This window comes from Ruditapes philippinarum, unplaced genomic scaffold (genome assembly GCF_026571515.1).
Source record: "Ruditapes philippinarum isolate M1 unplaced genomic scaffold, ASM2657151v2 ctg1346_1_1_1_1, whole genome shotgun sequence".
NCBI classification, from domain to species: Eukaryota; Metazoa; Mollusca; class Bivalvia; order Venerida; family Veneridae; genus Ruditapes; species Ruditapes philippinarum.
Window position 1 is genome coordinate 26,434 of NW_026861213.1, and position 13,815 is coordinate 40,248.

The window sequence follows — 13,815 nt, forward strand, 5'->3', positions numbered from 1 at the left end:
TAGTTTGTTTGTTTGTTTGTTTGGATTTTACGGCACGTCAACACATAAATGGCCATATCGTGCCGAATGCTAAAATAGGCTTAAACTATTATGTAAAACGTTGTAAATAAAAATAAAAAAAGAGCCAATCAGATCTTTGAATACAAGTTTATCGCTTTCAAATAATCGATGATGAATTCCATCAAAAAACATCATCGATTATTTGAAATTTGATTTATTTCATAGTCGAATGTGTTTGTTTGGTTAGCTATACGGCACACCAACAACAGTTCTCGTGAATAACGATTTCAAAATGAAGCTTAATGTATGTTCATGAGGTATAAGACAGCATTTATTTAACCATCTAAACACTGGGCGAGTAGGGCCTACGAACGACTAGGTTGGTTAGACACTAATAAGAATAAATATTATTTTAAATAGCTACTATCGGTCACATTCCTTTTTTAAAATTTACAGTTTTCTTATTTGCCCTTTATAACATTTACTTTTTCCTATTAGTCTCTATAGCTATAACAAAAATAAATACCATTTATTAACTATTAGAATAAATTAACTTACATACATACCAAATAGAAATAAAGAAAACACCATACATTTAAAGCCACTTTATTAGCTTTTTGATAGACTTAAAATTGTTTGCCTAAAATATTGTCAGTTAACAAATCATAATTTAAAGCACAGCTTAAATTGAAACTAAAGCCGTTATCATGCCTATTAATTATCTGTACAATAACTAAGGTTTCTACAGAGTTCTTTTAAACAGATAAAGATATGTTCCTGACTTATAATTAGTGAGTTTTTCCTTGAACAAGTGGTACTGTTCTTGTTTACTGATCTTCCCTTTGTTGGTGCAGTTAAAAGTTTTTTTTTCCGCAAAATTTGAAAGCACACATCTTTTGGATAAAGTTCAACCATGAAATGTGATTTTATATCAAGCAGTTATTGTAGCTTAAAATTCACTGTACACAGACACAGTATATCTACTTTTCTTTTTGTTGAATATATCCAAATTAAAAATATGTTGATCTAAACATTTTAATTTTTTCAGTTTGTTTTGGTTTTGATATTTATTACCAGTACATTATGTATGATAACTATTCATTAAATTAAAAAGAAAGAAAAAAAAGAAAAAATAACTGTGACCCGCTGGTTTTAAACTCCAATCTCTTTCGCCTAAGAGAAGGAAATGTGATGGTAATTGTCAACAATAACATAATTACATTACAAAAGAAAAGTATGGTATACATTTTAGTGAACTATTATAAAATTATCAAAAACACTTAATGTCGTCTGCAGCAGGTAAAAAACACCGCCATTGTTGTGATAATTCCAAATATTACATTACACTTATCGCTATTGTACTGAGATAGTGCATTATTACCGTTGTTATTAGACGGTCCTGAAAGATAGAAAAAACAATTTCATTATCTCATTAAATATTTGTTTTTGTCACACGGAATGTTATTTTTATCTACATTGTAATATAAAACATACGCATAATGATAGCAAGATAGACGTAGTAAGTTGTCGTTCTTGCTTGTGAGATAATTGACATTTTTATTACAATGTGCAAGACGTTTTTAAAGACTCGATACAAACAAGGACTTTAAAAGTACATTTATCTTTCTTAAAATATAACTTTCTAGTGACACTGCTAATATTTGAGAAGTTGAAAAAACGAGTAAGATTGTGTAAATTATGAACAGTGAGTGAAAATTTGATTTTGATGTCTCCCCCCCCCCCCCCCCCTGCAGTCGGGAATACCCAATATCGATCAGCTGGGTCTTCTAATAGATTATTCCCCTTTTGATTATATTCATTGCAAACTTAAAATAATTTTAAAATTTACTTATCACCCGCTTAAACATTAATTATAAAGTTTTAAGATTTTAAGACAGAATTTGTCTTACCTGACTGTAGCAGTTGGTAATGAGCAACATACGAGCCATAAGAATTGTTCATTGTTAGAGAATAGTTTCCAAAGTCACTGGTCTGTATGTTTGTGATATTCAGTATTGATATTTCCGGTAAATCGGTCTGTGTCGGATTCCGCATTGGCTTTCCGTCGTCACGTGACCAGACGTAGCTAGGATACGGAAACCCGTGTGCCATCATTATCAGCGCTGTAAACCCGCCCACCGGGGCTGTAAGCTTATATCTGTTTAACCAAATAGGGCGAGGTGAACCTGGATAAAGTTATCACAAAAATTAACAGATTTTAACAAGGAAAATTATCAAATATTTCGATGCAGATGAACTGTATAGTCAAGCAACCCGATGCAGAGCCGATACACACAATTCCGACACATTCACTCGTACGACATTTTATTATATACCTATACATTTTTCCCTAAAATACACGCAAATCTTGAAGCGCAAATACGCTTCAACGGATAGAAAATTCCATATTATGTAAGTGACAAATACGGTTCCATATATGGAAGTGCCGGACTATTTTTGACGTTTGCTCCGATCTTAGCTGTGTAAAACGTAGCATTTGGACATGAGAACCAAAATGATAAAAGGCGTGGCCGGTTTTACAAAAAGGACATATTCATCCGTCAGTCATAATTTTATTTCGTAACAGCTACATTTCATTTTCTGAAGCTTCTTATAGTAGTGAAGTATAATGAAAACCATTTAACTTCAATCGAAAAGGTATATAATAAAAGGAAAATAATGTTGTAGTTGCTTTCTGAGGCTATGCATTTTTCTACTTACAACGTTGGAAAAATTGATATCTCGCTCGACCTTCGGTCTCGTGAGATATAAATTTTCCACGCTGCTCGTACCAAAATACAAAATCTCAGAAAGCTACTACAACATAATATTCCGTATGCTGTTTTCATCGACAAAGATGCGCTTTCGATTTCTCTAAATATCTTCTGGCATTTATATAAAAAAAATGTCCTCAAAGCCTTTGTCACTTGTTAAATTGTTCTGTCTCATAATTTATTCAGTTGTTTCAAATTACTTTCCGCCACTTTAAAGGTTAATAGAAAACGAAAGTTTTCAGTAAATATAACCTAGTAAAGTATGTGAGCTAAAATAGGATAAGAAATACTCATACAGAAGACAGTTATGTTTTGCGTTAGGGACGCCGAGTTATTGCTGACGCTGTTCTTCGCATTACAAGTCACGTGACCGGTATCCCCGCACGTTCCAGTTTTTACTTTGGTTGTATGTACACCACTGCCATGTCCTATCGCAATTATTGAATCTTTCAGACGAATTTGCCATTTTGGTGCTGGACTACCATCAAACTCGCATGTTACTGTGAACGTGTCATTTTCTTGCATTACTGATGGTGTAACATTGATTGCCTTTACTGTTGCCGCATCTGAAAATACATTATTATACATGTATAGATCTACATATTGTAATATACATCTTATGTGCTTCTAAAATGTTGGGCAGAAGTTGATAATTACAACGAAAAGGTTCATATAAAATAAAATTCAAGGGTTTTATAGCAAACATCATTTTATGCGTTCAAGGTTTTAATTTTGCAGTAGTCTTGTAATGTCACGATTGAACATCAAAATTCGGCGTTGAAATCGCATCGTTTTAAAGCAATGTCGATCATTTTATAACGTTGTCGACATATTAAGCAATGTTTCACTTTAACTTTATATATCTTAATATTTATTACCAACATTAAAAGGGACTCCACTGAGGTTTAAAGGTCTAAAAACATAACATTTGAATTTTGTACAGAAATGAGCTGGGACACTTTAAACAGAAATATATGCAAATATAGTTAGGAAATATATATTGAAATAAATTGAAAATCGTATTTTTATGCTTTTCTTAGCCCGATTTAAGTGAAAACCATTTAAACGCTTTTCATTTTGGGTCATATTTTTACAATTTGAATAATTATTCTGGAAAAACGAAGTGCGCGATTGATCTGAAATTTTGCACACAGATTAGTGGTCTTCACCTACATCAAATGGTACATTCATCTGGAAAAAATATTTTCAGTTCCATCATGTCAAAAAACCTCAGTGGAGTCCCTTTAAAAACAGTGTAACTTAAAGCTAAATAAACAGACGTACAGTTTACCATGACTTGTATAGTCTCAAGTGTGATATTTTCTCCCGTCTTTCTGTTCATCGAATGACAAATGTACTCTCCATCAACAGCGCTACTGATGTCGTTAAAGACAAGGTTGATTCCAGTAACGTTGAATGTACTATCTGTTGAGTTTTTAGTCCAGTAGATATCAGTATGTATAGTGGCGATAGTGACGTTACATTGTATCATAATACCGCTCCCTTTGTTAACATGAATGATCTTTATACCTGAAAAATGTGACATTATATGACATGAATAAACAAACAATAACATAGCTAGCAAAACTTGTACACTACCCATTAATAACCAATTCATTATAAATATAAGAGTTTCGCGGTTTTCTGATTAGTTTTCTCTCTTTCTCTCGGTACGTGTGCGTCGTTGAGAAGACACAGGGCATCGGTAGAAGATTTGAAGACTGGGGACGGCAAAAAATGATCGGAACTTGTGCTGCGGACCAGCTGCCGATGTCCTAACTAAAGCCGAGGGGAGCGGCCCTACAAAGTAGGCGCTTGTGTCGACGAGGATGGTGTGCTAAGGTGCGTGAGCCCTTAGCACTGTAAGACAGCTTGAACGGCAGGCCTTATGCTGGCACCAACATCCCTTTTCAGGGCTACCCTTTCATATTGTCACAGGTTACTGCACAGTTAGGTTCTCATTGACCACCGTACAGTCTTTGGCTAATACTCCGTGGAAATTGCATGGAGTCAATTATCACCACTTTGTGCTTCAAAATTAACTCTTTAAGGGCTGGTGACATGTCCGGAGTCCATACTCGACAGCGAAAGCTGCATTTTGTGCCCTTACGGGAGGATGGACCCTCATTAAGCATAGATTACATACATACATTTTCTGATTAGTTTGATATACTAAAAAATAGATATCAGGGGTCCCTAAATATTTCTGTCATAGCATTTTCCTTTTCGCCATCTGTTCCCCGGTATTTGCCGAACAGTTAATCCGTGTAATGGAGAGGTTTTTCTTCTTGACTTCCGATAAATTTGACGGCAGTGCCCAATCGTACATAATATTCATGTGATAATTGGCGACTAAATATCAGACATTATTATATACCTATAAATTTTCTCCTTAAAATACACGCAAATCTTGAAGCGCAAATACGCTTCAACGGATAGAAATTTCGTATTATGTTAGTGACAAATACGGTACCATATATGGAAGTGACATTTGGAAACGGGAACCAAAATTATTAAAGGCGTGGCCGGTTTTGCAAGAATTACGTATTCGTCCGTAAGTCATGAATTTATTTCTTGACAATTACATTTAATTTTCTGAATAAAACGATAAGGTATATAATAAAAGGAAAATTATGTTGTTGTAGCTTTTTAAGAAGATATAATTTTCTACTTGCAACGTTGGAAAATTGATATCTCACTCGACCTTCGGTCTTGCGAGCTATTAATTTTCCACCGCTGCTCGTAGATAAAAAATATGGCCTCAGAAAGCTACTACAACATAATATATTCCGTATATATAAAAAATATTGAAATAAAGTTAGTGTTTGTTTGTGTCATTAATCATGAATACATTCGAGCACTTAAGCTTCAGTTATGACTAATGTTTATTTATTTTATATTACTTGTATCAAGATTGAAGCATTATATGCGTTCAAAAGTATAGTTTATAAGTAACATTTGTTTTTTTAGTATATTTTCAATATTTTGTGCTATATTACTATTGCAATAAATCAAAACCATATAGCTTATATTTGTAAATGCACTACAAAGATCTGTGTATTGAAGAGAATTTTCATTCATGTTTTAAAGTATACTATGTTATAGATGTTAACAATGTCTCTTCCGAGATTACAAGTGTAATACATACACGATTTCTTAATATTATATATTTGAATGTAGAATCTCTCAAAAAGTAAATAACTTGTAAATTAAATATATAATCAATGGTAACCATTAATAATGAAAGAAACAAATACTTGCAGTCACGTCATATTGCTATGTAATTAGTTATTTACTTATGCATACATGTAATTGTATATATCATAAATGCTTGTACATGACTCTTTTTAGAGTTAATTTGCAAAATAAAGATTCTTCTTCTATTAATTTGTTTATTTATGTCTAATCTTTGTAAACACAGCCATTCTATATAAGAATTATTAAAGATAAGCAAATATACTTTTCATTTTTTAAAATCAGTTACATGATGAGATAAGAATATACAAAATTGATAATAACTATAATAATACATTACTAACGAAACTTTTAAAAGAATATTGGGTTAAAACAAAGAGGTACAGCTAAAATGTTATACTTTTTCAATAAATAAGTCCCAGTGATAAAACCTAACGTCTTATACCAGTTCTCTTGATAGCAACTTAGAATTTATACTTCTTAAAACCATATAAACTTATAAGAAGTTGTACTTATGTGTATAGTAGTTGTGATGTGTTACAACTTATTTAGTATTCTTACTAAAGAACATATTATTTCTCTGTTGAAGAATGTCACAGTAGCTAGGTTATCATAAGAAATCTTATCATATGGTTATCCTGATATTCAAATAGGTATATAAACTTGCCATCTTTTTACATTTTTTGTAGTAAACGAATCAACCGTTTTATGAGCATAATCTAACAATGGTTTCGTATTGTGTCTTATGTAGCACATGTTATTCGGTTTTAATACCATCTAGACAAAGTGGACATATTCTTTCATGCTCTGGTAAATATTCATATCGACCAGTTTCAAGACAGATAGGTGAGGCTCCACACAGGAACTCTGCCAAAGCTGACCAGACCTGTTACTAACCATACTCCTCACATTGACTTGTTTGCCTACATAGCAAAGTAAAGGGGTGGGGGCACTGTATAGAAGTGTGATCAGAAATAGGAAGCGTTAAACAACAGTATTTCGATCTTGAAATGTCTATAAGAATACACATTTTATTTCTCCCGGAATCGTTAGTAATGGCTTCCATGGACACATCCGCAGTTTAATGATTAATATGAATATTCACCAAAGCTCTACCAGTTAAATCATCAACCATTCTTTTGCGACTAAATGGAAAGTGAATACTGTGACAGATGTTAAGTCAGAATGACAGCAAAGTGTTCTCAATAATGTAGCACCAATGTTTACAATTTCTCCACTCTTTATATTTAAAGCCTTGTTGAATATTTTCTTAATCATTATACTTTCTCTAAGACAAAGTGTTCTGTGCCAGTGATTACCCATAACTTTCGTTTGTTCAACGAAAGGTGTATTATGAATATTATTTATACAGCTGTAAGATTTGGTACTCCATACAATTTACGTTATGGTAGGTACAACTCGTGTACAGCTTGTAATACATGTATAGTTTTGTATAAACATTGAAATGTAACCCCTGACTTTTTTAATAAATCAATGAAAGCACAAAGGTATATTACTTATAATTATGTGTGTGTTTTTGTGCGTGCGTGTGTGTGTGTAAATACGAAGCCAATATAAAAATCCGTACAGCTCACCAAATTGGACAGCCTCTCTGTGACATGATTGAGCACCGGTAAAACACAGGATGGGTGATCACGTGATATTTGTTAACATGTAACTTTCTATTGAAGTTCTTTTTCTGTCCTTGTTAAACTTGCAGAAATGTTTTGTATGCGCCAATATATTTGATGAAAATATGCGGTTACATTGTGTTGCAATTATTGCAAGCAAACCGGGAAAAGTATAAAATACGTACTTTTTGAATTAGCCAAGTATATATTTGGATTGGAACATGGAATATGTTTACTATTCAAACACTGAAAGATATGAACAATGGCAAGCACCTTTAAAGCTATCAAAGCGACCATTAGCGGTGACAAAATGTATTATAAACAAGAGGGCCATGATGGCCCTGGGGTCGCTCACCTGAACATAGGCCCCCAGGGCCGGGCCAGTTTAAACCAAAGGGCTTTTATTTGAACAAACTTGGAAGACACCCATTAGAAGATATTTCATGATGTTAAGTTTTTACTATACACAAATAATGAATAACGATGACTTTTGCCCCCCCCCCTCCCCCTGGCAGGGCCAATTTTAACCGAAGGGCTTTTATTTGAACAAACTTGGTAGACACCCATTAGAACATGTTTCATGCTAAATATCATAGCTCTAGGTCTTTGGGTTCTTTAAAAGAAGATTTTTAAGTATTTAATTACTATATGCAATATAGGGAAAATCAATGACCCCGAGGGCGGGGCCAATTTTGACCCAAGGGCTTTTATTTGAACAAACTTGGTAAACATCCATTAGAACATGTTTCATGCTAAATATCTTAGCTCTAGCTCTTTGGGTTCTTTAAAAGAAGATTTTTAACTTTTTACTCTATGTATATAGGGAAAATCAATGACCCCTGGGACGGGGCCAATTTTGACCCCAGGGCTTTTATTTGAACAAATTTGGTAGACACAAATTAGAACATGTTTCATGCTAAATATCTTAGCTCTAGCTCTTTGGGTTCTTTAAAAGAATTTTTTTTAAGTTTTTACTATATGCATATAGGGAAAATCAATGACCCCCTGGGGCGGGGCCAATTTTGACCCCAGGGCTTTTATTTGAACAAACTTGGTAGACACTGATTAGAATATGTTTCATGCTTAATATCTTAACTCTAGCTCTTTGGGTTCTTTAAGAGAAGATTTTTTTAAGTTTTTACTATATGCATATAGGTAAAATCAATGACCCCCTTGGGCTGGGCCAATTTTGTCCCCAGGGCTTTTATTTGAACAAACTTGGTAGACATCCATTAGAACATGTTTTACGCCAAATATCTAAGCTCTAGCTCTTTCGATTTTTTAGAAGAAGATTTTTTAAAGTTTTTACTATATGCATATAGGGAAAATCAATAACCCCCTGGGGGCGGGGCCAATTTTGACCCCAAGGCTTTTATTTGAACAATCTTGGTAGACACTCATTAGAAGATGTTTCATGCTTAATATCTTAGGTCTAGCTCTTTGGGTTCTTTAATAGAAGATATTTTTAAGTTTTTACTATATGCATATAGGGAAAATCAAAGACCCCCTGGGGCGGGGCCAATTTTGACCCCAGGGCTTTTATTTGAACAAACTTGGTAGACATCCATTAGAACATGTTTCATGCCAAATATCTAAGCTCCTGCTCTTTTGGTTTTTTAGAAGAAGATTTTTTTTCATTTTTGACTATATGCATATAAGGAAAATCAATGACCCCCTGGGGCGGGGCCAATTTTGACCCCAGGGCTTTTATTTGAACAATCTTGGTAGACACTTATTAGAAGATGTTCCATGCTTAATATCTTAGGTCTAGCTCTTTGGGTTCTTTAAAAGAAGATTTTTTTAAGTTTTTACTATATGCATATAGGAAAAATCAATGACCCCCTGGGGCGGGGCCAATTTTGACCCCAGGGCTTTTATTTGAACAATCTTGGTAGACACTTATTAGAAGATGTTTCATGCTTAATATCTTAGGTCTAGCTTTTTGGGTTCTTTAAAAGAAGATTTTTTTAAGTTTTTACTATATGCATATAGGGAAAATCAATGACCCCCTGGGGCGGTGCCAATTTTGACCCCAGGGCTTTTATTTGAACAATCTTGGTAGACACTCACTAGAAGATGTTTCATGCCAAATATCTAAGCTCTAGCTCTGTGGGTTTTCTAGAAGAAGATGTTTAAAGTTTTTTCTTTTGGTTGCCATGGCAACCAGAGTTCTGCATGGAATGGAATTCTTTGAACAACTTTGTTAAGGCTTCACACAAGGAACATCCCTGTGAAGTTTCATTATGATCTGCCTTATGGTTTCAGAGGAGATGTCGTTTGAAAAGTGTGAACGGACGACGTACGACGGACGACGGACACCGGACGACAGACGACGGACGAAGAGTGATCCTAATAGCTCACCCTGAGCATATGCTCAGGTGAGCTAAAAAGACACGTGATCACGAATTCTGTTAACAGAAACATCGGATCACTTTTGTTGGAAGCGAAGAAGATTTGCAAAAAAAGGTTATATGTTCTATATGAACGGTAATGTGTCTGTCAGCTGAAATCTAAACCGACGAAGAAATGCTCGTATAATTGAGTTAAGACTAAGAAAAAACACTTGAAATGTTTTTGACTACAATTTTTCTTACCGTACTTTAGGCCTACTTACAGCCAACTATTAAAATATAGTAGGAACGCCTTTAAATGTATTGAATCAATGTTTGGGTCAGTGGTAGCATATTGAGCTTTAAAGGGGGGTATCCATCTATCATGCAATACGTCTTTTTTTCAAGAAACATCCCAATTTCCTCATCAGCAGCTCTAACAGGTGATATTGACGGACAACCAACTTAGACAGATGACAAGTGCTTAAAGGTTTCGACATAGAATGTGTAAAATTACGGTGGCACAAAGGTGACATGTGTATGTTTTTACTTATCTCGTGCGCACGAGATACTATGTCGTGGCCACGAGTTACTAAGTCGTGGCCACGAGATAGCTAAGTCGTGGCCACGAGATACTATGTCGTGGCCACGAGTTACTAAGTCGTGGCCACGAGATAGCTAAGTCGTGGCCACGAGATACTATGTCGTGGCCACGAGTTACTAAGTCGTGGCCACGAGATAATTAAGTCGTGGCACGAGATACTATGTCGTGGCCACGAGTTACTAAGTCGTGGGAACGAGATAACTAAGTCGTGCGCACGAGATAATTAACCAATCAGAATACACTATATATATTATGATTTTTTTAAACTTAACAACTTACTTTTACATGCAACATTAATCTTTGAAAATACTGAAAATATTCACTTTGAACTTGTCTTTAGGATCATATTAGAATGTCACCTTCCAAGGCCAATCAGACAATAATTTTGACTAATTTTGTGATCCAATTTGTCGGTTTGTACGTACTATACGATAACATGAGAAGGAATAAGTCCTGGTTTATTTTATTTGGAAGAGACATTGCCCATTGACAGTAGATAGCCTATACGGATGTTTGATTTAAGGTAACCATGACACTTCATGTAAAATCCTTGTCTGATGAATAATTTAGAGGGATAAGCCATGGTTTTTAAAACACAGAAAGATCATTGCACCTGATTAGTAGATGACATTCAATATTTCGAGGCCATTGGGTCAAAAATCAGGGTCACAGTGACGCTTAATGTAAAATTATTGACCAGGCAATAAGTTGCATAAATGGCACTTTTATAGGCTGGTCTAGTAGGGGCATCCTTGTACTGTAAGAAATGTCTAGTGAATTAGGGAAATTCATATAAATGGTGTAATCTGATTGGTTATTTATCTCGTGGCCACGACATAGTATCTCGTGGCCACGACTAAGCTATCTCGTGGCCACGACTAAGCTATCTCGTGGCCACGACTTAATAACTCGTGGCCACGACATAGTATCTCGTGGCAACGACTTAGCTATCTCGTAGCAACGACTTAGTAACTAGTGGCCACGACATAGTATCTTTTGGCAACGACTTAGCTATCTCGTGGCCACGACTAAGGAACTCGTGGCCACGACATAGTTTCTCTTGGCCACGACTTAGCTATCTCGTGGTCACGACTTAGCTATCTCGTGGCCACGACTAAGTAAATCGTGACCACGACATAGTATCTCGTGCGCACGAGATAAATAAAAACACACACATGTCACCTTTGTGCCACCGGATAAATGCCTTAAAATGAAAACATATTTTCAATGCGTGCTGTAATTAAATGTACGAATTTAAACATCTAACACTTGTTATAAACCTTTGTAATGTTCATGTGGTGTCAAAAGTTTGTAAAATTTGTAATTCCAAACAAAGAAAAAATCATCACCAGATTATGCAAATGACCATTACAAAATGGAATAATCATTTCATAAAATTTATAAAAGCATTGGAAAATGCAACAATAAATGCAACAATATGATAGAACACGATAAAGTTTGACTTTGTTGGATCTTCGCGTTTTTGTTTAACCATTTTAAATCCGACGCTTTTTTAGTGCATTATGTTTTATAATTGTCAAAGTTTCATGCTAGTTTTACAAATTTTCGGTGATTAAATAGTAGATATTGACTTGTATTGAATTAGATTTAAATCTTGAATAAGAAATAGTCATTAATTTACAGAGAAAGTCTTAGTATATTCCGATCAATAAAAAATAATCAATGAAAATAAAATACTGTTTTGGTTTGATGAGCATATATTCTGATAATAACAAATACTTGCCAATTTTTTTACCAATTTGTACATTTTTATTAACTGAGAAGCACGCGTCTCAAGTGAAATAACGTCAAATTATTACGTTCAATACTTTAGGTAAAATCAAAGAAATCGTCTGATAAAATCGAAGCGTGTATCTTATTACATTTACTGATGAAATTTATTTACACAAAGCTAGAAAAATCATTTTACCTTTAGCACATGCAATTATAAGAAATAATAAGCCAATGTAACATGTTACTATATTCCGTGTCATTTTTACTATTGTTGAACTATATTTAGTTAAAGTTCACCTATAACTATTATACATAGAAATTAGAAGTAAAATGATAAGTTATCACGCGGACAACAAAATAAGTGAAATGTGTATAAACTTGAATTACTATTTATCATTATTATCCCATCCTCTTAAGCTAATGTTGATGTTTAATATCAAAATAATTTGAAAGATACAGACGAGTTATCTTATAGGTGCGTCTTCTGATAATTAATTCAGATCTGTGTAATATCATTTCATATATAACAAGATGATTTATGTAGGGGGGTTATGCAGGAACATAATTATGATATGAACTCATATGAAATTTAAAATATTAACAATATAGCACCATGCAGTTAATGTTTCCTTGGCGTAAGTTTATTATCTTTCTGAACAAAAATACAGACATTAATTTAAGTCACGCCTGTAGATATACTGTAAATCGCTCTATGCTACTTCCGAGCTAGTGCATGTCGCTAAAATCAAGTGTAAAGTGTTGTAATTTTTTATATATTTTGAAAACTCTACACCAAATATCGAAATTCGTAGAAAGCTGTGTCATGTAGATTTTATTAACATTTCCAGAAAACGTAAATTTGTTATAATTGTGTTTGAAATGTAGTTGTGGCGGCGTTTCTTACTTGAAATAAATCGTTTTATCATGAAGCAGATGATTTTCCCTCCAATTTTTTATCTAGACAGTGATTCAGATTAAAAACAAAACGTTTCAAGTAGATAATAGGTCCAGAAATCATATAAGATTGAAATCAGAACAAGTAAAATGTATAGTAATTAGATTAGTATTATATTGTTTTTATTAAATTTGCGTGCTTTGATAAATGAATAAAATATACACAGATAGATACTTTGTACATTACCATAGAACTATATCTCCTTGACGATATTACTGCCTTCTCACGACAGAGCTGTATCACAGAATAAATTTCCTTTATTTTCTCTTTTTTTCCGATTTCAATTTCATCTAATTTCTAGATCTTTTATCTACTTGAAACGCTTTTGTTTTTAATCTGAATTGCTGTTTAGACAGATTGGGGGGGGGGGGGGGAGGGGATTAATCTGCTTCATGATAAAACGCTATATTCGCTAACTGGGAAACATCGCCTCAACTTCATTTCAAACACAAATTAATCAACTATACGTTTCTTGGAAACTTTGATCATAGCAATCTTCGAATTTCGATATTTGGTATAGAGTTTTCAAAATATATAAAAAATGACAACCCTTTACACCTGATTTTAAATAGCGACATGCACTAGCTCGAAA

The 13,815-nt window shown here is 34.0% G+C and overlaps 1 protein-coding gene across 1 annotated transcript; it reads right to left on the reverse strand.

Annotated features, from left to right (window-relative positions):
• Positions 1-581: 581 nt before the first annotated feature.
• LOC132714901 (roundabout homolog 1-like) lies at positions 582-12,619 on the reverse strand. Its single transcript, XM_060697820.1, has 5 exons — positions 12,465-12,619; positions 4,059-4,304; positions 3,071-3,340; positions 1,911-2,186; positions 582-1,399 (listed from the first exon to the last, which is right to left on the reverse strand). Exons 1-5 carry the CDS (start codon positions 12,526-12,528, stop codon positions 1,281-1,283), a joined length of 975 nt encoding a protein of 324 aa, XP_060553803.1. The 5' UTR covers positions 12,529-12,619; the 3' UTR covers positions 582-1,280.
• Positions 12,620-13,815: the final 1,196 nt, after the last annotated feature.